The sequence below is a fragment of the Pungitius pungitius genome, chromosome 15 (assembly GCF_949316345.1).
Source record: "Pungitius pungitius chromosome 15, fPunPun2.1, whole genome shotgun sequence".
NCBI lineage: Eukaryota > Metazoa > Chordata > Actinopteri > Perciformes > Gasterosteidae > Pungitius > Pungitius pungitius.
Window position 1 is genome coordinate 1,797,370 of NC_084914.1, and position 24,491 is coordinate 1,821,860.

General features: G+C 35.1%; 1 protein-coding gene across 7 annotated transcripts; it reads left to right on the forward strand.

Annotated features, from left to right (window-relative positions):
• Nucleotides 1-582: 582 nt before the first annotated feature.
• On the forward strand, nucleotides 583-22,549 carry LOC119209858 (M1-specific T cell receptor alpha chain-like). Of its 7 annotated transcripts, XM_062557910.1 has the most exons (11): nucleotides 583-741; nucleotides 963-1,056; nucleotides 1,627-1,944; nucleotides 2,408-2,599; nucleotides 3,376-4,781; nucleotides 4,870-5,108; nucleotides 5,447-5,593; nucleotides 21,148-21,348; nucleotides 21,534-21,575; nucleotides 21,846-21,953; nucleotides 22,293-22,549. In XM_062557910.1, coding segments are annotated over exons 7-11 (456 nt in total). In that variant the 5' UTR covers nucleotides 583-741; nucleotides 963-1,056; nucleotides 1,627-1,944; nucleotides 2,408-2,599; nucleotides 3,376-4,781; nucleotides 4,870-5,108; nucleotides 5,447-5,490; the 3' UTR covers nucleotides 22,295-22,549. The 7 variants fall into 7 exon arrangements, with proteins under 7 accessions (XP_062413894.1, XP_062413893.1, XP_062413897.1 ...); XM_062557909.1 differs by having other exon boundaries at nucleotides 583-1,056; XM_062557913.1 differs by lacking the exons at nucleotides 583-741; nucleotides 963-1,056; nucleotides 1,627-1,944; ... (2 more) ...; nucleotides 4,870-5,108; nucleotides 5,447-5,593 and adding an exon at nucleotides 11,648-11,828.
• Nucleotides 22,550-24,491: the final 1,942 nt, after the last annotated feature.

Below are 24,491 nucleotides of genomic sequence, written 5' to 3' on the forward strand. Positions count from 1 at the left end.
GTAGTACACGTGTCTAAGGCAGTACTATACTGGTATTAGCCAGTAGTACACGTGTCTAAGGCAGTACTATACTGGTATTAGCCAGTAGTACACGTGTCTAAGGCAGTACTATACTGGTATTAGCCAGTAGTACACGTGTCTAAGGCAGTACTATACTGGTATTAGCCAGTAGTACACGGGTCTAAGGCAGTACTATACTGGTATTAGCCAGTAGTACACGTGTCTAAGGCAGTACTATACTGGTATTAGCCAGTAGTACACGTGTCTAAGGCAGTACTATACTGGTATTAGCCAGTAGTACACGTGTCTAAGTCAGTACTATACTGGTATTAGCCAGTAGTACACGTGTCTAAGGCAGTACTTTACTGGTATTAGCCAGTAGTACACGTGTCTAAGGCAGTACTATACTGGTATTAGCCAGTAGTACACGTGTCTAAGGCAGTATTATACTGGTATTAGCCAGTAGTACACTGGTCTACGGCAGTACTATACTGGTATTAGTAGTACACGGGTCTAAGGCAGTACTATACTGGTTTCGTCCTTGAGGGGCGGGAGTGACGCTCTGAGGTTTTTGTAGGAGGTTTCTTCACTGTGTCACTCCTGGTTCCACAGTGACTGATTCTCCACATGAAGCAGAACAGAAACCTCTGGTTGGCTGTAGGGGCTCTGGTCCCAGTCAGGACACATCGGGAATCAGAAGGGGAGCCCCCAACCCCCAGGGGAGCCCCAGGTGGGTGTCAGGTGAGCCCCAGGTGCGTGTCACCCAACAAGTCCTTGAAGGCTCCTCACCTGGAATCAGTCCCTGTTCTTCTCGCTCACCGAATGCTGCGTCTCTGCTGTGCTGCTGACTCTGGAATATTCTGTCATTAATGTGAAGATCTGTCAGCGTTGGTTCCTCTGAGCTCCGAAGACTCGAGGCCTCGATGTCTGGTGGATTTCTAACGGTTTCCATCCGTTCTCAGGACACATCTGAGCTGTGAGGTTTTTGTGCGAGGCTGTAACACTGTGACGGTTTAATATTTGGGAGTCCAATCCGTCTCACTGTCACTCCTAAAGGTAAGAAATCTACCTTATTATTCACTACTAGTCACTATTACTAGTGTGTATTTAATCATTTTAATGTGTGTATTTAATAAAATGGCATTAAAAACGGTCACTTTCTTTAAAAGAAGGAATATTAAGTAAAAAGTTTAAATACATTTAAATTCAAAGTAATTTGTTCAACTTCGTACTGCATTAGTTTTACTACTACAAATAACTACTACAAATAATAATAAAAGCTATCTACAGAAAACTTGCTGATTTAAAGTATTCAAATAAGCAGAAGAAAGAGGATTATCTATAAATATCTATTTGACAGAACTGATGAAAGTAAAAATCAATTTCATATGTGTAGATGAACTTTATTAATTAATTTATTAACGTATTGTATAAATCATGCTGACGTTTTAAGTTCAGTTTTAAATGGATATTTTTGTTTACCTGCTGATAAATGAACAATAAATCTGATTACCAATGACAATAACATTTATTGTTACTGCATCAATTGCCGAGTAAAGTACTTTAAATCCAAACCCCGGGTGAATTTATTTGTTTATTCGTCACGTCTTCTGTGTTGGTTCTTAGATGTGAGCCCCGTGACTCCGCCCCCCTTTGTGCTGCGCCCCCTGCAGGGGCCGGCCGGCCCGCAGGTCTGCCTGGCCGCTGGGTTCCGTCCGAAGGGGGGCACGATGGTCCTGCACGGGTCCGGGCAGGACACCAACTTCAGCACCGCCGACGCCGCTCTGTCTGTGGGACGCAAGACCTACTTCTACGCCGGCTTCAGCCAGCAGGACATCCAGTCCTGTGAGCTGCTCCACCCGGGGGAGGAGAAGAAGGAAGTGGGGCAGGAGGAGGAGGAGGAGCGGGAAGAGGACGAGGAGGAGGAGGAGGAGGAAGAAGAGGGTGAGGAGTAGCAAGATTTGGAGGAGGAAGAGGAGGAGGAAGAGTAGTAGGAGGCGGTAGAGGAAAAAGTGGGTGAGCAGCAGCAGGGCTCGGAGGAGGAAGAGGAGGTGGAGGAAGAAGAAGAAGAAGAGGGTGAGGAGTAGCAAGATTTGGTGGAGGAAGAATAGGAGGAGGAGGAGGTAGAGGAAGAAGGTGAGCAGCAGCAGGACTTAGAGGAGGAAGAAGAGGGTGAGGAGGAGGAGAAGGAGGAAGAGTCTGACTATTCACAGATATTCAGTCACTACGTTTAACACACTGATTCATTTCAAATGAATTTAGTTTTTTAAATGACAAATTGTTCTCAGAAGACATTACAGATGTTCCATCTTCTGACCTTTGACCCTCACTGTACAGCTATACAGAAAAAAGAACCCAGCACGTCCTACCTGAGATGTTTAAAGGTGAACATGTGATCTGTCTCCAGGTGGTGACCCCCCGGTGGAGCTGAACCTCCACCTGCTGCTGCTCAACCTGCTCAGGCTGATCTTCACCAAGAGCCTGTTCTTCAGCGGCCTCCTCACCATGAGAGCCGTGCTCTCCTAACACCCCACCACCCCCCCCCACCACCCCCACCGCTCCTGATGGATGACATCGTGGTGGAGGTCACTTGTGTGAGGTCAGCGTTGCTATGGAGATTCCTAAAGATGATTCCTGTTTTGATTTTGAAACCCCAAAACGACTGGAGAAAACTTAAACTATATAAATTGTTTTATATGTTTTGTTGCATTTATCTTTTTTTCATTTAGCATCATTTGCTTCATAAACATAAATAGAAATTGGTCACTTAAAACCCAAACATCTAGAAAACAAACAGGAAGAAACATATTTCTCTCTTTACATATTCAAAAGTATTTATCATTAGTGTTTTGTTAGTTTTACTTTGTAATCTTATGTTCTGCTGCTTTTCTCTAAATAAATACATCAAATGTATTTCTTGTGAATTCGGTTCTTTCTACAAATAAAGCTGGTTTTGGTTTCACGATCGACTGACGAGCTTCGTTTGCATCGGAAAAAAAGGGGCCCAAAAAATTTGACTCTTATTTTTGCTTCGAATGAACATCAATAAAACATCTGTCTTCTCAAGAGGAAAGCTTAGCGGTGGGTGAGGGTCCCATCGACATCCAGGGCACGACGGGCAGAAGAATGTCCTCTGTCCTCTGTCTTCTCCCTGCTTCCCTCTGTGCTGAGAATGCCCCTTTGAATCCTGGGAGTTCGTAGGAATAAAGGTTGTGAAAACCAAACGATTGATTCTGTTTGTCATGATGAATGACAAACACAAAGGAAAGCTTGTAACTCTTGCAGGTGTCCGGTAACGTTCCATCACACCTCATCAAGTGCTGTTGGTGACCAACACGACTTGATGCTTGTGGTCTTTTCCCTGTTTGTCAGCAGGGCGTCTCGGTGTGACGCAGCAAAGTGAGTGATTCCGATTGGACTTGGGGACATCTGGAGCGCCTCAGGGATCGACTCTGGGACCCCTCGTTGTCTTGTATGACCTTGAACGCGTTCACAGGTCTCTTCTTCTTGTCACTGCAGCAGCTGGATCAGTTGGAACCACAACTCAACAGAACTGAAACCACCCAACGTTCAGACCCCAAATATCAGATACGAGACAGACAGGAAGTAGCAGACGTCTGTTTGTCAGCACATTATCGGCGTTAACGTCACACTTGGAAATAGGATTACAGAATTTATTGTGTCACAAGCAGCCTGTGTTATCAACTGTAATAATAATAATATCTATAGTAGAGATCAATGAGGCTACAGTTAGGAAGGTGAAGCTACTGACTGGGATTTATTCATTAATTCTTAGAATTTATTATTATTATTGCTGAAGCTGAAGTCCTGCTGCCAGTTCAGAGTCTCGATGACGGTCTCCTCTTGTCCTTTAATTCAAACATTGTTAGTTTTTAAGCACAATGATGGAGAATAACAAGCTGCACTCTGTGGATACAAACAATAAGTTAAATTTAAACATGAAGTTATGAATCTAAACTGTCCTCTAACAGATGTTATGTTACCGTGAACAACATCAAACTAAAAGTTATGAACACTCAGCCCAGTTATAGTATAGTTGTAAAAGCCTTGTTAAAGTATAGTATAGTATAGTTCTAGTTCATGTAGAGGTCTGCTGTGAACTACACCTTATATCTCCTAAATCGTGAGTTAATTGTTGAGAAGGCTGAATGTTGACAAGCCGACAAAAGAAATGTTGCTTTAACAAGTAACTTCTTACATGAAAAAATCGGAAAATAAGACAGAAATATAACGTTAGTATTTAGAAACTTGCAGTTGTGTTTATTTTCCTCCGCCATTGTAGCCTTTTTGGGAGGATAAATGCATTCTGGGATATTTGGCTCTCACAACAATAGACAAGTCTGCTCCGATGCATTCTGGGTAATATTGATGCCGCAAGTTACATTTGGGCATTTTGACTGTTTTGGGCGAGACGCAAAAGAATTGGAACAGTACTCGGGCTACGACTGATGACGTCTCACGAGTCCACAAGGCCACGAGAACACAAGGACAAAACAAGGACACAACAAGGAGATGAGAACACAAGGACACAACAAGGAAAGGACACAAAGCCATGAGAACACAAGGACACAACAAGGGCCCAAGGACACAACAAGGACAAGGACACAAAGCCATGAGAACACAAGGACATAATAAGGGCACAAGGACACAAGGATGCATTTTGAGAACTTAAACATCAGACTTGTTGACGAGATGCTAACGTCTCTCTGCTGATGAAGAGTTTGAACGAAGACAGGAAGCTGGAGCTTTTTAGGCCGCAGGTGAGGTTCTGTTCCAGAAACGGGTCACATTGCTTATTTAGCTCTTTCCTTCCTTTCTGTCTCACATGATACACATCTTCTCCCGCAGGAGCTTCATAACTCACAGGAGATGAAGCTGAAGACGAGTCAGATGACCTGGAGGAGTTCTGCTAAGCTAACAGCTAGCAGTGAGGAAGAAGAGCCATGTTGGATCAGGACGATAACATCGGGTCATCCAATGGAGAAAGATGAGGTCATACTTATTCTCTACGATGACGATGATGTGAGCTTCATCATCAGGACCCCTCGTTGATGCAGCTTCTTCAGACTGAATCCAGGAGGTAAAAAGTAGGTAAAGGATTCAAATTGTTTAAAAGACAATAAAATGCACCAGAACACACAAATTAGTCAATAATACAGGTTACAAGCTAAGGTTAAGGTTATGGTTAAAGTCTAAGATATCCATGGAGACAACAATAACAATAAAGTTAAGTTTAAAGTTGAAGATAAAAATGAAGTTAAAAATAAAGATAAACATAAGGTTTAAGTTAAATATAAGAATACAGTTAAAGATGAAGTTAAAGTTTAAGATAAAGATAAAGGGAACGCTTTTGAAAAACGATTTAAACAGCATAAACTGTCTTTGATGTAAAACATTGCAAACTGTTTTTTTTTCAATATAAAAGCTTATTCAGGCGAAGGTCCAGAGTGAAAAGGCCCCTTTGGTCTGATGGGGTCTGGCTCGGGTTTGTGTCCTGCTGCTTCTTGTTGTGTGAATACTGGAGGTTACAAGATCATCTTTGGAACTGGGACCAGTTTAACCATCGAACCCAGTGAGTACTGATGTAAATCTAAAATATTATCAATATGTTTGTTTATGTTTTCAATATGTGTTTTACCAGTCTTTAAATATCAATATTTCACAAACTAAGGAAAATTTTTGTGGTGATGTTTTCTTTCACATCCAAACATTTAAAGAGAGTTAATAATTTAAATAATGATAAATATATTAGCTGAGAAAAAAACTATTAATAATGTTGATTTTCAAATTATATTTTACTTTTGTTGTGAACCAGAAACTGATGTTTTCTTGGTGGCGTCTGGTTCAGTGAGTTTATGTTCTGGTTCTTCTTGCTGTGTGAATACTGTTTCCGATAAGATCCTCTTTGGAACTGGAACCAGTTTAACCATTGAACCTAGTAAGTACAGATTATTGCTATTATTTATGTGAAGGATAGTTAAAGCATGTGAAATATCTAAAAATATGTTTCACCAAACTAGACTGACTTTTTGTTAAAAAAAATGGTAAAATCACATTTTCATTGATTTTTCAAGGATTTAATCAGGTTTATGAAATCTGGTTAATTTAATCAGTTGTATTCAATCAGGGTTTTTTTAATGGTTGTATATCTGGTTGTATTGGTCCTATATCTGGTTGTGTTGGTTCTATATCTGGTTCTATTGGTTCTAAATCTGGTTGTATTGGTCCTATATCTGGTTGTATTGGTTCTATATCTGGATCTATTGGTTCTAAATCTGGTTGTATTGGTTCTATATCTGGTTGTATTGGTTCTATATCTGGATCTATTGGTTCTAAATCTGGTTGTATTGGTCCTATATCTGGTTGTATTGGTTCTATATCTGGTTCTATTGGTTCTAAATCTGGTTGTATTGGTCCTATATCTGGTTGTATTGGTTCTATATCTGGATCTATTGGTTCTAAATCTGGTTGTATTGGTTCTATATCTGGTTGTATTGGTTCTATATCTGGTTCTATTGGTTCTAAATCTGGTTGTATTGGTCCTATATCTGGTTGTATTGGTTCTATATCTGGATCTATTGGTTCTAAATCTGGTTGTATTGGTCCTATATCTGGTTGTTTTGGTTCTATATCTGGTCCTATTCGTTCTATTGGTTTTATATCCGGGAAGAAACCGAGGCCCAAAAGTTAAAGTGATATTGAAGGTATTGAAGTAAAAAACAACTTCGGTTAATTGTATTGTGAATTAAACTAATTTATATGATTATATAACTATAGTATTCAAATAAATCTCTTTAAACCTAAACAAATAAAACAGAAAAAATGATAAAAAATAGAAAAACCGGTGACACAAAGAATGATTCAGATAAAACAAAGATTTCAACATGATTCAATGGGATTTTCTTTATTATAATAATTCTATTCTGTATTTCAAGATTACAGGAATGGTACCTTATAAAAGCTGTTTTTAATACATATGAAATAGTGACTATTCTATAAGTCTAAAATATACAAAAGCTGTATTTTTGAAAGAGGTCGATAGTTTGTGTCCTGATGCGTCTCGCTGTGTGAAGACTGGTGGAGCAGCTAAGATCATCTTTGGAAGTGGAACCAGTTTAACCATCGAACCCAGTGAGTACTGATGTAAATCTAAAATATAATCAATATGTTTCTCGTTATATCCGCTCACATAATAAATCCTTGTGTTTTACCAGTCTCTAAATATCAATATCTCACAAACTAAGGAAAGTTTTTGTGATGAAGTTTTCTTTCACATTAAAAAATTTAAAGAGAGTTAATGATTTAAATAATGATTACGATATTAGCTGAGACAAAAACTATTAATAATGTTTATTTTCAAATTATATTTTACTTTTGTTGTGAACCAGAAACTGATGTTTTCTTGGTGGCGTCTGGTTCAGTGAGTTTATGTTCTGGTTCTTCTTGCTGTGTGAATACTGGTTCGAATAAGATCCTCTTTGGAACTGGAACCAGTTTAATCATTGAACCGAGTAAGTACAGATTATTGCTATTGTTTATGTGGAGGATTATTAAAGAATATGAAATATCTAAAAATGTGTTTCACCAAACTAAACTAACTTTTTATTAAGGTCTTCTCATCAAAAATGGTAAAATCACATTTTAATTGATTTTTCAAGGATTTAATCAGGTTTATCTAATCTGGTTAATTTAACCAGTTGTATTCAATCAGGTTTTTTTTAATCAGTTGTATTTAATCCGGTTTCTTCAATCAGGTTTATTTAATCTGGTTTATTTAATCAGGCCGGTTCAGCAGTATTTGCTCCTTGTTGTTCTCGATGTGGACAGGCAGCTTGCTGGGTCGGTCTCTGGGCCCAGTGACTCTGTGCCGGTTCTGTTCAGAGCTCTCTCATTGTGTCACTGGTTCTGGTTCGGTCCAATCGGTCTCTCCGTCTTCTTTGTTTGTTGTTGTTAATGAAGACATTGTGTGGTGGAGCGTTGGGCTTTGTCTCTTACGCCTCCAAGTAGCTTCTTTTGGGCAGCGGCACCAATAACAGCTCTAATGCTACCATGCGTTCTATATCTGGTTGTATTGGTTCTAAATCTGGTCCTATTCGTTCTATTTGTTTTATATCCGGCATGAAACCGAGGCCCAAAAGTTAGTGAAATTGAAGGTTTAAGTTAGAGTAAAAATCAACTTCAGTTTATTGTATTTTAAATAAACTAATTTATATTATTATATAACTATAGTATTCAAGTAAAGTCTCTTTAAACCTAAACAAATAAAACAGAAACATTTTTATAAAAAATAGAAAAAACGGTAACACAATGATTCAGATAAAACAAAGATTTCAACATGATTAAATGCGATTTTCTTGATTATAAAAATTCAATTCTGTATTTAAACATTACAGGAAATGTCACCTTATAAAAGCTGTTAATAATAAATATGAATTAGTGACTATTTGTAGACAGAAGTCTAAAATATACAAAGCTGTATTTGTGAAGGAGGTCAATAGTTTGTGTCCTGATGCGTCTCGCTGTGTGAAGACTGGTGGAGTAAATAAGATGATTTTTGGAAGTGGGACCAGTTTAACCATCGAACCCAGTAAGTGGAGATATGGACCCTAATGTGATTCCTATTAAATAGTTAAAGGTTTTACAGGGAAACACAATTTCATTAAGAATTAATTTGGTTTCTCTACTTTAAATGTCAAAAATAACATCTTAAATTGTTATTAATGACATTATATTATTAGTTTACACATTACATTCAATTACTTATTGTGATTGGAACCTAATCAACATTATTTAAACTCAAATGTCCTGGTTAACGTGAATGGAGTTTGTGTCCTGCTGCTTCTTGTTGTGTGTATACTGGAACTAAGATCATCTTTGGAAGTGGGACCAGTTTAACCATTGAACCCAGTGAGTACTGATGTAAATCTAAAATATTATCAACATGTTTCTTGTTATATCCGCTCACATAATAAATCATTGTGTTTTACCAGTCTCTAAATATCAATATTTCACAAACTAAGTAAAGTTTTTGTGATGATGTTTTCTTTGACATCCAAACATTTAAAGAGAGTTAATGATTTAAATAATGATGAATATATTAGCTGAGACAAAAACAATTAATAATGTTTATTTTCAAATTATATTTTACTTTTGTTGTGAACCAGAAACTGATGTTTTCTTGGTGGCGTCTGGTTCAGTGAGTTTATGTTCTGGTTCTTCTTGCTGTGTGAATACTGGTTTGAATAAGATCCTCTTTGGAACTGGAACCAGTTTAACCATTGAAGCCAGTAAGTACAGATTATTGCTATTATTTATGTGGAGGATTATTAAAGCATGTGAAATATCTAAAAATGTGTTTCACCAAACTAAACTTACTTTTTGTTAAAAACATTTAATCAAAAATGGTAAAATCACATTTTCAGTGATTTTTCAAGGATTTAATCAGGTTTATCTAATCTGGTTAATTTAACCAGTTGTATTCAATCAGGTTTTTTTTAATCAGTTGTATTTAATCCGGTTTCTTCAATCAGGTTTATTTAATCTGGTTCATTTAATCAGGCCGGTTCAGTAGTATTTGCTCCTTGTTGTTGTTCTCGATGTGGACAGGCAGCTTGCTGGGTCGGTCTCTGGGCCCAGTGACTCTGTGCCGGTTCTGTTCAGAGCTCTCTCGTTGTGTCACTGGTTCTGGTTCGGTCCAATCGGTCTCTCCGTCTTCTTTGTTTGTTGTTGTTAATGAAGACATTGTGTGGTGGAGCGTTGGGCTTTGTCTCTTACGCCTCCAAGTAGCTTCTTTTGGGCAGCGGCACCAATAACAGCTCTGATGGTACCATGCGTTCTATATCTGGTTGTATTGGTTCTAAATCTGGTTGTTTTGGTTCTATATCTGGTCCTATACGTTCTATTGGTTTTATATCCGGGAAGAAACCGAGGCCCAAAAGTTAAAGTGATATTGAAGGTTTAAGTTAAAGTAAAAAACAACTTCGGTTATTTGTATTGTGAATTAAACTAATTTATATGATTATATAACTATAGTATTCAAATAAAGTCTCTTTAAACCCAAACAAATAAAACAGAAAAAAAAGATAAAAAAATAGAAAAAGCGGTGACACAAAGAATGATTCAGATAAAACAAAGATTTCAACATGATTCAATGGGATTTTCTTTATTATAATAATTCTATTCTGTATTTAAACATTACAGGAATGATACCTTATAAAAGCTGTTTTTAATACATATGAAATAGTGACTATTCTATAAGTCTAAAATATACGAAAGCTGTATTTGTGAAGGAGGTCGATAGTTTGTGTCCTGATGCGTCTCGCTGTGTGAAGACTAGTGGAGCAACTAAGATCATCTTTGGAAGTGGGACCAGTTTAACCATCGAACCCAGTGAGTACTGATTTAAATCTAAAATATAATCAATATGTTTCTCGTTATATCCGCTCACATAATAAATCATTGTGTTTTACCAGTCTCTAAATATTAATATTTCACAAACTAAGGAAAGTTTTTGTGATGATGTTTTCTTTCACATCCAAACATTTAAAGAGAGTTAATAATTTAAATAATGATGAATATATTAGCTGAGACAAAAACTATTCAAAATGTTTATTTTCAAATTAAATTTTACTTTTGTTGTGACCCAGAAACTGATGTTTTCTTGGTGGCGTCTGGTTCAGTGAGTTTATGTTCTGGTTCTTCTTGCTGTGTGAGTACTGTTTCCGATAAGATCCTCTTTGGAACTGGAACCAGTTTAACCATTGAACCTAGTAAGTACAGATTATTGCTATTATTTATGTGGAGGATTATTAAAGCATGTGAAATATCTAAAAATGTGTTTCACCAAACTAAACTGACCTTTTTTGTTAATATCTTTTCATCAAAATGGTAAATTCACATTTTCATTGATTTTTCAAGGATTTAATCAGGTTTATCTAATCGGGTTAATTTAACCAGTTGTATTCAATCCGGTTTATTTAATCCGGTTTATTTAATCTGGTTTATTTAATCAGGCCAGTTCAGTAGTATTTGCTCCTTGTTGTTGTCCTCGATGTGGACAGGCAGCTTGCTGGGTCGGTCTCTGGGCCCAGTGACTCTGTGCCGGTTCTGTTCAGAGCTCTCTCGTTGTGTCACTGGTTCTGGTTCGGTCCAATCGGTCTCTCCGTCTTCTTTGTTTGTTGTTGTTAATGAAGACATTGTGTGGTGGAGCGTTGGGCTTTGTCTCTTACGCCTCCAAGTAGCTTCTTTTGGGCAGCGGCACCAATAACAGCTCTAATGGTACCATACGTTCTATATCTGGTTGTATTGGTTCTATATCTGGTCCTATTGGTTCTATTGGTTTTATATCCGGGAAGAAACCGAGGCCCAAAAGTTAAAGTGATATTGAAGTTTTAAGTTAAAGTAAAAATCAACTTCAGTTTATTGTATTGTGAACTAAACTATATTATTATATAACTATAGTTTTCTAATAAAATCTCTTTAAACCTAAACAAATAAAACAGAAAAAATAGATAAAAAATAGAATAAGCGGTAACACAATGATTCAGTTAAAACAAAGATTTCAACATGATTTCTTGGTTATAAAAATTCAATTCTGTATTTAAACATTACAGGAAATGTCACTTTATAAAAGCTGTTTATAATACATATGAATTAGTGACTATTTGTAGACAGAAGTCTAAATTATACGAAAGCTGTATTTGTGAAGGAGGTCGATAGTTTGTGTCCTGAGGCGTCTCGCTGTGTGAAGACTAGTGGAGCAAATAAGATGATCTTTGGAAGTGGAACCAGTTTAACCATTGAACCCAGTAAGTGGAGATATGGACCCTAATGTGATTCCTATGAAATAATTCAAGGTTTTACAGGGAAACACACAATTTAATTAAGAATTAATTTCTTTTCTCTACTTTCTCTACTACTCTAAAAAATAACATCTTAACATGTTATTAATGACATTATATTATTAGTTTACACATTACATTCAATTACTTTTTGCGATTGGAACCTAATCAACATTATTTAAACTCAAATGTCCTGGTTAAAGTGAGTGGAGTTTGTGTCCTGCTGCTTCTTGTTGTGTGAATGCTGGAACTAAGATCATCTTTGGAACTGGGACCAGTTTAACCATCGAACCCAGTGAGTAGCTTCAAGATTATTAATATTGTTTTTGTATGAAGCCAAATAAGCAGAATATCAGTACGTGGTTTGTTCAGTATCTCTATTGTAGAATCTACATTTTATATTTATTACATTTATACGTTTTTAGAATCTGAAATGAAACCAGAAACTTATTTTTATGAATCCATAAAAGTCTCAAATGTAAAAACGTTTTTTTTTAAAGTGGAGTCTGGTTGAGTTTGTGTCATGGTGATTCATGTTGTGTGAAGACTGGTTCTTCACTGAAGATCATCTTTGGAACTGGGACCAGTTTAACCATTGAACCCAGTGAGTAGCTTCATTGATTATTAATATAATTGATAACAAGGAGCCTCTTTCAAAAACAACTCTGAGCTGATGACATTAATCACAAACACATCAGCTGTAAAGTTTGTTGTTTATTGTCTCTACTGTAAAATAACCGTCACAATTCAAACACAAAAGTATTACATAAACGTGTAATCAATTACTTTGTTTAATGATCAATCAGACTGAAGGGTCAGAGAGTAAAAAGCGAGATCCTATGAGACTCAGTTTGTGTCTTGATGCTTCGTGTTGTGTGAAGACTGGTTCTTCATACAAGATGATCTTTGGAGCTGGGACCAGTTTAACCATTGAACCCAGTGAGTTGCTTTATTCGTTATGGATATTGATTCTATTTGGAGCGTCTTTAAAAACATTATGTCTGTGTTTTACTCTAAAAAGAAACGGTTAATTTGACTCGTTCGGTTCATTAAATCAGAAAAAAGAAAAAGTAGATGCATCAGCTAATAGAGTATTGATCACGTTCATCAATATCCAGACGACGACCAGTAAATCATTTGGTTTATTACCTCTACGGTAAATATCTAAATGTACATTTGATCTATAATGCAAATGAATAACAATGTGATCATTGTTGTAAATTAACATTTTAATTCATGTCCAGAACAAATAAACTGTTTTTAGGTGACTATAATAATTAAATTAATTCAATTCAGTACCTTTGTACAACAGAAAATCATCAGTCATCATTTAAAAGTGATTCATGAAGAATATTCCATAGTAACTATTTCATGATGGAAGTGTAAAACGTGGCTCAGTTTGTGTCGTGATACTTCTTGTTGTGTGAATACTGGTTCTGCAAATAAGCTCCTCTTTGGAGCTGGAACCAGTTTAACCATTGAACCCAGTGAGTATTAATTTTCTATTAGTATCAGTGCTAATAATTCATTTTTTGTTTGTTCATCCGGTTTTAATGTTTTAATTAATTTGATTCTAAATGTCTGAACATTTTTCTAATTTCTGAATGTATTAATACTTGTAGTATTATATTAGTAGTTATTTAATTCTTATATAGTCTTCAATAATCACATTTTGCAGCTTTTATATGAAAATAAAAACAAAACCGCAGAAGAAGATGAAACATTTCATTTAACTCTTCAGGCTCATAAAAGTATAAAAATGAATAAAAAACACATAATTCAGTCTGTAATAAAAATCTAAAATATAATATTTCATTTATAAAATGTAATATATAATAATCAATCCAGAAATATCTCTCTGTAAAGTGGATTAGTTATTTAAATGAAAAATAGAAGAAAAAAGTTTTCTTTCAAATTTTCAGAATCTCCCAAAAAACAACATTCGGCTAAAACATGAAATATAACAATAAATTGTTGATAAGAGAATCTTTGTAAAACCATTAATTGATTCGCTCCAGTATTTCTACTTTACACTAACAATATTATATTATTATGATTATATTAATAAGTTATTTATAATCAATCATTTGTTAAACAGTCATTTTTCTTAAAAACGTTAAATCACTGTTTTTCTGAATGGAGTCTGGTTCATAGTTTGTGTCGCGCTGCGTCTTGTTGTGTGAATACTGGAGCAGGGTTTAAAATGACCTTCGGCACTGGGACCAGTTTAACCATTGAAGCCAGTAAGTAACCAAATCATTGATAAATAGTCGTTATGTCAACGTTCTTTGTAAACAAAACTGACTTCTGAAAATAAAACTGTCAAAATAAAAGATCACTAATATTTAAAATACACTCTATTCACCAGGACTGACTGGTCATTATATCAGAAAAAGTAAGTCAGAATAATCAATTAGCATTAATTAAAGACGTCAACAACTAACCCCTATTTCTACTGTAGAGAAAACATTTGGAATCTAAAAAGGTTTTTTTCCTGAACGGAGTCTGGTCGTGTTTGTGTTGTTGTGGGTGAATCAATACAAAATCATCTTTGGAGACGAAAGCAATTGAACCCAGTACGTTCTGATAGTAGAGATGTTATTTATGTATATATATATAAAAAGTTCATTGAATCAAAATCATTACATCAAACCTTGCTGATATTAATCAATACTTAGAGCATTGTAACTTTGGCCCGCTCTATTCATAACATATATAGTATATAAATACTTTCTGAATAAAGTACTAACACCATCTTATTAGTAATAATAATATGTCTCATATATAATAATAATTGACATGAAAGTATGAAATGTTAAATGAGGGATCTTCTGAGTGGAGTCGGGTGGAGTTTGTGTCCTGATGATTCGTGTTGTGTGAATACTGGAAACAGGTTGATCTTTGGAGCTGGGACCAGTTTAACCATTGAACCCAGTGAGTATTGATATAAATCTAAAATACTAGTTTGTTTAACATCTCTACTTTAAAACTAAAGTTAGAATCTACATTTTATTATTTATGATCTTGGCTTTGGAATATTGAAATGAAAACACAAAGTGGAGTCGGTGGGGTTTGTGTCCTGATGCTTCGTGTTGTGTGAATACTGGATACAAGATGATCTTTGGAGCTGGGACCAGTTTAACCATTGAACCCAGTGAGTTGCTTTATTCGTTATGGATATTGATTTTATTTGGAGCCTCTTTAAAAACGTTATGTTTGTGTTTTACTCTAAAATGAAACGGTTCATTTGACTCGTTCGGTTCATCAAATCAGAAAAAAAGAAAAAGTAGATGCATCAGCTAATAGAGTATTGATCACGTTCATCAATATCCAGACGATGACCAGTAAATCATTTGGTTTATTACCTCTACGGTAAATATCTAAATGTACATTTGATCTATAATGCAAATGAATAACAATGTGATCATTGTTGTAAATTAACATTTTAATTCATGTCCAGAACAAATAAACTGTTTTAGGTGACTATAATAATCTAATTAATTCAATCCAGTACCTTTGTACAACAGAAAATGTCATCATTTAAAAGTGATTCATGAAGAATATTCCATAGTAACTATTTCATGATGGAAGTGTAAAACATGGCTCAGTTTGTGTCCTGATGCTTCTTGTTGTGTGAATACTGGTTCTGCAAAGATCCTCTTTGGAGCTGGAACCAGTTTAACCATTGAACCCAGTGAGTATTAATATTCTATTAGTATCAGTGCTAATAATTCATTTTTTGTTTGTTCATCCGGTTGTAAAGTTTTAAACGTAAGTCTTTACAAACAATTTGATTCTAAATGTCTGAGCATTTTTCTAATTTATATTAATAGTATTAATAATACTTGTAGTATTATATTTGTAGTTATTTAATTATCTTATATAGTCTTCAATAATCACACTTTGCCGCTTTTATATGAAAACAAGAGAATCTTCTTTGTAAAACCATTAATTTATTGGCTCCAGTATTTCTACTTTACACTAACAATATTTTATTAATAAGTTAGTTATAATCAATCCTTTTTAAAACAGTCATTTTTCATGAAAACGTTAAATCACTGTTTTTCTTAATGGAGTCTGGCTCATAGTTTGTGTCGCGCTGTGTCTTGTTGTGTGAATGCTGGAGGAGGATTTAAAATGATCTTCGGCACTGGGACCAGTTTAACCATTGAAGCCAGTAAGTAACCAAATAATAGATTAATAGTCATTATGTCAACGTTGTTTCAAGAATCAGGAATTGTTTATTGCTATAATATGTCAAACATAGATGGAATTTGACTTGGCGGTTGGCGCACGGCGGCAGACAGTACGACAAAGGACAATGTAGTGCAGGAATGAGACAAAAATATAATGAAATATGCTTTGGGTTAGTAAGCTAAAGCCATGGGTTGGTTAAGTTAAAAAATAAAGATAAAGTGCACCAGCTAACAGAAAGTGACAAAGTGTATTTGCATGTAGAGAGTGAGAGTCAGTCAGGGGGGACCCAGGCTCTGTTGATGAGCCCGACTGCCGAAGGGAAGAAACTGTCCAGGGTGAGAGGGGTCAGCTACAATCTTTCTAGCTGCTTCAGAGCCCTGGAGAGACGGCAGATTGCAGCCAATCACCCTCTCTGCAGAGCGGATGACACGCTGCAACCTGCCCTTGTCCTTGGCTGTAGCTGCAGCGTACCACACAGTGATGGAGGAGCAGATGATGGGCTCTGATGATGGCTGTGTAGAAGTGCATCATCTTCTTTGGCAGGTTGAATTTCTTCAGCTGTTTTGTAAACAAAACAGTCAAAATAAAAGATCACTAATATTTAAAATAAACTTTATTAACCAGGACTGACTGGTCATTATATCAGAAAAAGACAACAACTAAATCGTATTTCTACTGTAGAGAAAACATTTGGGGGGTGGGGGGGGATGGCCACTACCGTGGGGGGAGGAAACAGACATTATGCTATAGCATGATGCTAACACAGCGGTAGCATTGCACTAGTAATAACAGGACCTAACTGCTGACAGGCAGCTAAAACAGCCAGAGAAAATAGGTCATGTCTTTAGCTTGCTAGCTAGCCTTTGTGGCTAGCCTTCACTAGCCTGCGTGGCCGACTCGTGCACATATGAGAGAAGGCTGAGCCACACTCTAAAAATTACTTCTGAATTTTTGTTAAAAAATCAATGAAGTAAAGATTTTATTGTCTCATTTACATAAAACAGGAAGAATATTGTTCTTTGAATGGAATAACTAACTCTAATTACAGACCAATGTTCACATTAATGTATAATATTAACACATAATGTAAATACAACATAAATTATGAATATAATATTATATACAATACATGAACATATGTGACGTAGTTGTTGCTCATGGACCTTACTGGAAATTCCTTTTTGGAGAAGAGGGCATAAAGTATTAATAATATACCCATCATATATCGACTTAGATTAGAGTATTTCAATTGTTACATAGTATTTGTCAAATGTGTCATCGGTAAAACTGAACTAACAAAAACGGGAAAAAAAGTTTCTTCAAAACAGCAATAATTGTATTCATGATATTTATGATAATAATAACAGCTATCACATAACATCACAGAGTAGCATTTGAAATAGTAATACTAGATATTAAGGACTTTTCTTTAAACTAGCAATTCTAGATGTTAAGTAGTTTAATTATAGTGATAATTAATTTAATTAGTTAATTATACTTTTTACACATTAACATAAACTTCAGGTTCTATCTCTGGTGTCTGAATAAATAACCGCTGCAGTTATTGTTCAGATTAAACTGACTGTGTGACTTCGTCTGGAAACTGGAAGATCACTTTTAGAAAAGGAATCAAATTAACAGTAGAAAGCAGTGAGTATCCGAAATACTAATATTATTATTAGATTCTATAATATATTTGGTACTTAATGCTTCTTTGTGAACAGTTTTATTAACATTTTCTTTTGTGCTTTCAGAAAACCACAAAAAGTACATATTTAAGTGAACAAATCAATGAATCATAACATTTATAATTACATTAATTCTCTCTTAGCTCAATAAACTTTAGTTATTCAAATTATGAATCCTGATTTACAGATTATTTAGTTCAACATTTACATCTATTTAATTGTATTGTATTAATTCTGTATTGAGGTATTTTAACATTTATTACAATCTTTATTACACCATGTATTACATTCTTTTAATATTAATTATTTGAACCTTTATGTATGTGAGTACATTTAGCTCTATTTGGTATAGATTATGTATTGGTGTATCATAGACACGTGTTGGTGGTTGTTGTTGTTGTTGTTTGTGGTTGTTGTTGGTTGTTATTGTTGTTGTTTGTGGTTAATTTTGTTGGTTGCTGTTGTTGGTTGTTATTGTTGGTTGTTATTGTTGGTGGTGGTTGTTGGTTGTTTTTGTTGTTGGTTGTTATTTTTGTTGGTTGCTGTTGTTGGTTGTTATTGTTGGTTGTTGTTGGTTGTTATTGTTGGTGGTGGTTGTTGGTTGTTTTTGTTGTTGGTTGTTGTTGTTGGTTGTTGTTGTGATCGGATTCACTGTGTGACTGGATCAGGAAGCTTTAAACTTCTGTTCGGAGAAGGAATCAAACTGATCATAGAATCCAGTGAGTATCAATAACTATTCATGTAAAGCTTGTGTGATACTTTGGAGAAAACCAAATTAAGACAAAGCAGGTTGGAGAAATTTAACATATAGATAACATAGATAATCCCACTTGTAAGGTCTTTAGATGATTATTGTGCGTTTTCAGAGATTATTGATATGTTAATCTTGACATATAATAGTAGTAGTAGTGGAAGTAGTAGTAGTAGTATATATAATGTGTACAGCATACAAACAAACTAATGTACATTGTGAAGCACAACGTTTAAATCCTGGTCCTGTTTTTGGTTTTGGTTGTGGTCCAGATTGTGGTCCTGATCCTGGCCCTGGTTTGGGTTTTGGTTATGGTCCAGGTTGTGCTCCTGCTCCTTAGTTTTGGTTTTGGTTGGGATCCAGGTTGTGGTCCTGATCCTGGTCCTGGTTTTGGTTGTGGTCCTGGTCCTGGACCTGGTTTTGGCTGTGGTCTAGGTTGAGGTCCTGGTCCTGATTCTGGTTTTGGTCCTGCTGTACATGATGTTCTATCAGAGATGGAACATTGGAGGAGAATAAGATGAATAATTATAGAATTATGGTTTTCTAAATGCCGAATCAGAGACACAAAGTCGAGAGTTTTACTAAAAGCGACTTCAAACATAACAAAATATAAAGTCAAATCCCAATGAGGCAGAAAGGCTCCACCTAAATGATATTAAATTTCTATAATTTTAGAGGTGATTATGAAATAAATATGTAAGATACTACCTAAAATATTTCAACAAGACCGAAAGATAAAAAGGGGAAGTTATGATATTTAATTTGAGTTATTATTGGACATAAACATGAAGTCAACTTCATAGTCATCTAAAATATTTCCTCAAAGCCTTCTGACTGAAAAGGAACTTGATAAATACTGATCATATTGATAGTAATAAGTGTTTTAACCTCACTGGTGGATGTTTCATCTCGCGGGTTTATGTCGTTACATTCATGACTGTGTGAATGGTTTTGGGAACAAGATCTTATTTGGTTTGGGCTCCAAACTGAACGTTGAATCAGGTGAGATTTATGTATATATACAAGGTCATTTTAAATATGTTCATATACAAACTTATATAAAAAGATGTTTAGTGAGACTGCAACTTATTTCAGATATACTCTCTACCAATATTGATGAAACTCTTTCTTAAGTCCATTTCAGTCGAATATGAATTATTAACAATATTAAACATGATATTATGCCTTTAAATACAAATCATCTAGTTTTGTGATGAAATCGTCAATGTCATTCACCTCTATATAAATACATATGTATTTATATGTTTTAATAGCTCCTCATCTTATTCTATGTATACATATATCCACTAATATACATATATAATACGTGTAGATATCTTATATATATATATATATTTATATATAGGTGTATATGTAAACATGTATACATACATCTATATATACACGTGTATGTATATATGTATACATGCTATGATATATTTGTAAAGGTAGAATATGATCTGGTTCGCCCTGTTTCATACATAATAGAAATAGTCGTTCTGGCTTTAATGCCTTTGAAGGTTCTTGTTGGTCGGGTTCTTAGTGTGTGAATGTTGGAGTGAAACTTTTCTTCAGCTCTGGAACTTCTCTACATGTAGAATCAAGTAAGACATATATATATACATATAAATACATATATATATATATATGTATATTTCAAACTAAGTTACGAACAAACTATTAAATTATAGATCTGGGGATGTTTTGTGTTGTTGTTGTTGTTGTTGTCATGGTGGGACTACTGGATCTGGTCTTAACAGGATTCTCTTTGGTTCTGGTACTAAATTGACTGTAGAACCCAGTGAGTGAGTTTAATAATTTATCTTAACACAGTCTACTAAGTCTAACTTAGTTTGTGTGTTTTTATCAGTACGTTATAAAACAGGTGCTGCTTTATAAACAGGACCATGCTAATGTTCCCTTTAAATAGTGTAATACTTTATTTATTATGATATATAAATATATTGCATATATGTTGTTTTCATTGAACTCTAATACTTACACTTATCTTTAGATTTGAATTGAACATTTATTAAGTTTAAGTATATTTGATATTAGTCTATTTACTGCATTAAATTAAATGTTAATCAGATTAAATGTAATATTTTTAATCAGTTTCCTACTAGACCTATATCAACATCTTTAAACAGGGATATGTATAATCAAATGAATAATAATCATAACAAAAAATATATTGTGTTTACTGAGCTCATTGTCACTAGATGATGGATTTATACTACAACCGTATTTAAATATTGAGCACAAAGTAATCTGTATAAACCAAACTTATTTTGTAACGTGATATATATATATATATATATATATATATATATATATGTATATAAACAAAAACACAGCTGGTTAAATAAGGAGTTTTTGTAACTGCAATTATTTAAAAACATTAATAATGTTTTAATAATTCAAATCATATAGTCAAATTTTTTTAAATGAAGCTTAAATCAAAATTTACAAAAACTTTAATAATGTTGTTAATGTACACTTAGTACATACAATAAAGAGTATTTGCATGAAGTCACAAACTCTGCTGGAGGATCAAAGTTAGTAAATGAAAATGTTTCAGCTTTTATTCGTCATTGATGAGCCATTGATCCGTTGAATTAACCCTCCCCCCTCCCCCCCTGTGTTCCAGAGGAGGTGTCCAAGCCGACCTTCTACAAGCTGTCGGACGGCGACACGTCGGCGTGTTTGGCATCAGGCTTCAGCCGCATCAAAGCGGCCAAGGAGCAGCACGCCATCTTCAACCGCAGCACGGCGGTCCTGACCGGAGACAAGCTCTACAACCAGCTGGTCCTGTTGACCTCTGAGGAGGAGGAGGAGGCGTGTGAGGAAGGTGAGAGCGAGGTCTTCAGAGTCCGAACGTGATGGCTGCTTCTTATTAAAGAAAAACCTGAGATGGAATATCAGACTTCGTGCATATTCGACCTCTTATTGAAATATGGAGAGTTCATTTCCTTTGTGTGGAATAAAACATTTTTAATAACTAATATTTAATTTTTGTGTCTTCATATTTTTCAGCTGAAGACGACTCTGATGTCTGTGGAGAACCTGTCAAACCAGGTTTGTTTGTTTCATGTGACCTTCTCTCCATGACAACAATGATGGTGGTGATGATGATGGTGATGGTTATGGTGATGATAGTGATGATGGTGATGATGATGGTGGTGATGATGGTGATGGTTATGGTGATGATGGTGATGATGACGGTGATGATGATGGTTATGGTGATAATGGTGATGATGGTGATGATGACGGTGATGATGATGGTGATGGTTATGGTGATAATGGTGATGATGGTGATGATGATGGTGGTGCTGTTGTGGTTTACAGATGGGAGGGTGAACCTGATGTCTGTCACCATGTTGGGGCTCCGGCTGCTTTTCTTCAAAACCGTCGTGTTCAACGTGCTGATGACTCTGCGGTTGTGGATCAGTCAGTGTGAGTAGAACAATCAGAACATGTACAAGTACATAAGTGTATAAGTATATAGTAATCAGTATGAATGATATAGTATATGGTATTTGCAACTACATACTACATGTATCATTTATAGTGTGGATTACATAGTTACCCTACTACATATACAAGTATATAGTATACGTATATGTATATATAAGTATTTTGGATGTTTCAAAAGATTAATTGGCTAAAGTACATAACATATAAATATGAACTTATTGAAACTTTAATTTACAATGTTTTATCAACCAGATGTTTGTTCACGTTAAATCATCAGCTGAATGTTCATTTAATGTGGTTTCATGTTTTATTTTGTAGGAACTCTGCAGAGCTTCAGGAGACGATCTGATCATCTTCTTCTTTAATGTCTAATTTTAACATTACCGTTCATAATTCATGTGTCCATTCTTCATACTGTAAAACATGACATGCTTATAAGTGTTGTTGATAATCTTGTTGCTGTAAATATCCCAGTTACATTCAATTGTTTTATTCAGTTTAATACTTTTCATACATGTAACTGTTTAAATCTGAACAAATAAATCTGTGAAAATAAAGACTGAAACAAAAAGAGAATTATGATTGTTGTGACTTTAATCTGAACACTGTGAGATGTATGTCACATTTGTGTTTTTATTTTTTTCCTTTTATTTTACCAACTCGGAGGGATCAGAAATCACAGCAAAACCCAAGTCTTGATTTTAATATTGGAGTCTATGTGGAAGAATAATAATATAGAACTATTATTAGAATGCTTTATTATATATATATATATTATATGCTTTATTATATATATATATATATATAGTGCTGTCAACCACTGTATATATATATATTATGACAAAAAGAGAATATATCATTTTAAAAGATTTATCATATTTTTTAGGAACCAAATGTCATAATGCAGAATAATAGATACGACATAAACGCGCTTCAATATTTTAATCGTTTGACAGCACTAATATATATGTATAAATAACATATTAATCAACACATTTGACTTGTATGAGGAACGATGGCGTGTTGGTTAGCACTTACTGCTCTCTGTGTGCAGTTGGCATGTTCTCTTGTGGGACGTAATGATCTCCTTTCCTGCATTTAACCCGTGGCTTACATTTGGTCTGGGGTTGGATGTCTTGCTCAGGATCTTCGACATGGCACATGGAGCACCCACACAGCTAGCTATAGTGTGTGTGTGTGTGTGTGTGTGAGAGGACAAACAATACTCTTTACCAACAGCAACCAGGTGTCTCAAGGTGCAGAGAGCACCTGAGACCAGAGGCTGCTGTGCTGCAACTGTTTCCACTAATATACATATGTATGCATATAGGAAAAGTTTTAACTATTGTATTAATATACAGTATTTATATATACACATATATGTATGTACGTTATGTCATGTTTACACAGCCATCGGGCGCCTTTCTCCGCTCACAATACGGCACATTGTGAGCATTTAAACACAACCCTGTTAGTAATATAGAGAAATATGCAGTATAAATAGTATATGATAGTATTAATACTAGTGCTGTCAAACTATTACAGTATTTAATCACGATTAATCACATTTATGTCATTGTTAACAATTAATCACAATTTTTTATCTGTTCTAAATATCTCTTCATTTTTTTTTCCTTAGTTTTTTCTTCATTTTAATGCTGTTATCAACATGGAAAAGTGAATTAGCTTGCTTTATTAACAGGGCGAAACAAAATCAAATGATAAAGTGCACATTTGAGGTGAACATGGACTCTGTAGTGCAGTTAAACTATGGCTTAATATTGAACAAAGCAGTCAGGCCTTATTTTAGAAACAATTTATTAACCACTTGCATATATACTGATATTTCTTATCATATTACACCATTTATCCTCAAAAAACTGTAGTTACACAGTTATTATGCTGTTTATGTTCTGTTAATGCACTGAGTGGTCAACAACAACAACCTCTCATCTTCAAGAAGACAACAACAACACTAACTTATAACATTTATATCACTTCAGTCCCCATTTGGCCTCAAACTTGTTCCTCCTTCGTGGCTAACTGAGTTAGCCAGATAACGTTCAGGATGAGCTTTTTTTAAATCACCATAGCAACACATCAAAGACCTTGGACTTACTCCGGTGAGGTTCATCTGAGCTGCTGCATTAGTTCACCACTCTCTTCCTCATTGATGAAGGAGCGACATGATGAAGACAAGAAATCATTCAATTACAACAAGATTTTCCTGTTATGCTACGTGATGAAGACCACTGGCTGCAGCCGGGCGTCCACTGTCCCACTGTCCCACAGTCTCACACACTGTCTCTCACATGCTGCCTTTCATACTGTCTCACACACTGTCTCTCATACTGTCTCACACGCTGTCTTTCATACTGTCTCTCATACGGTCTCACACGCTGTCTTTCATACTGTCTTACACACCAGTGTTAATTTCGTGGACGAAAACTATGACGAAAAATATTCAACCTTTTTTCTATGACTAAGACGAGACGAAAATGGATCATATAATAATAT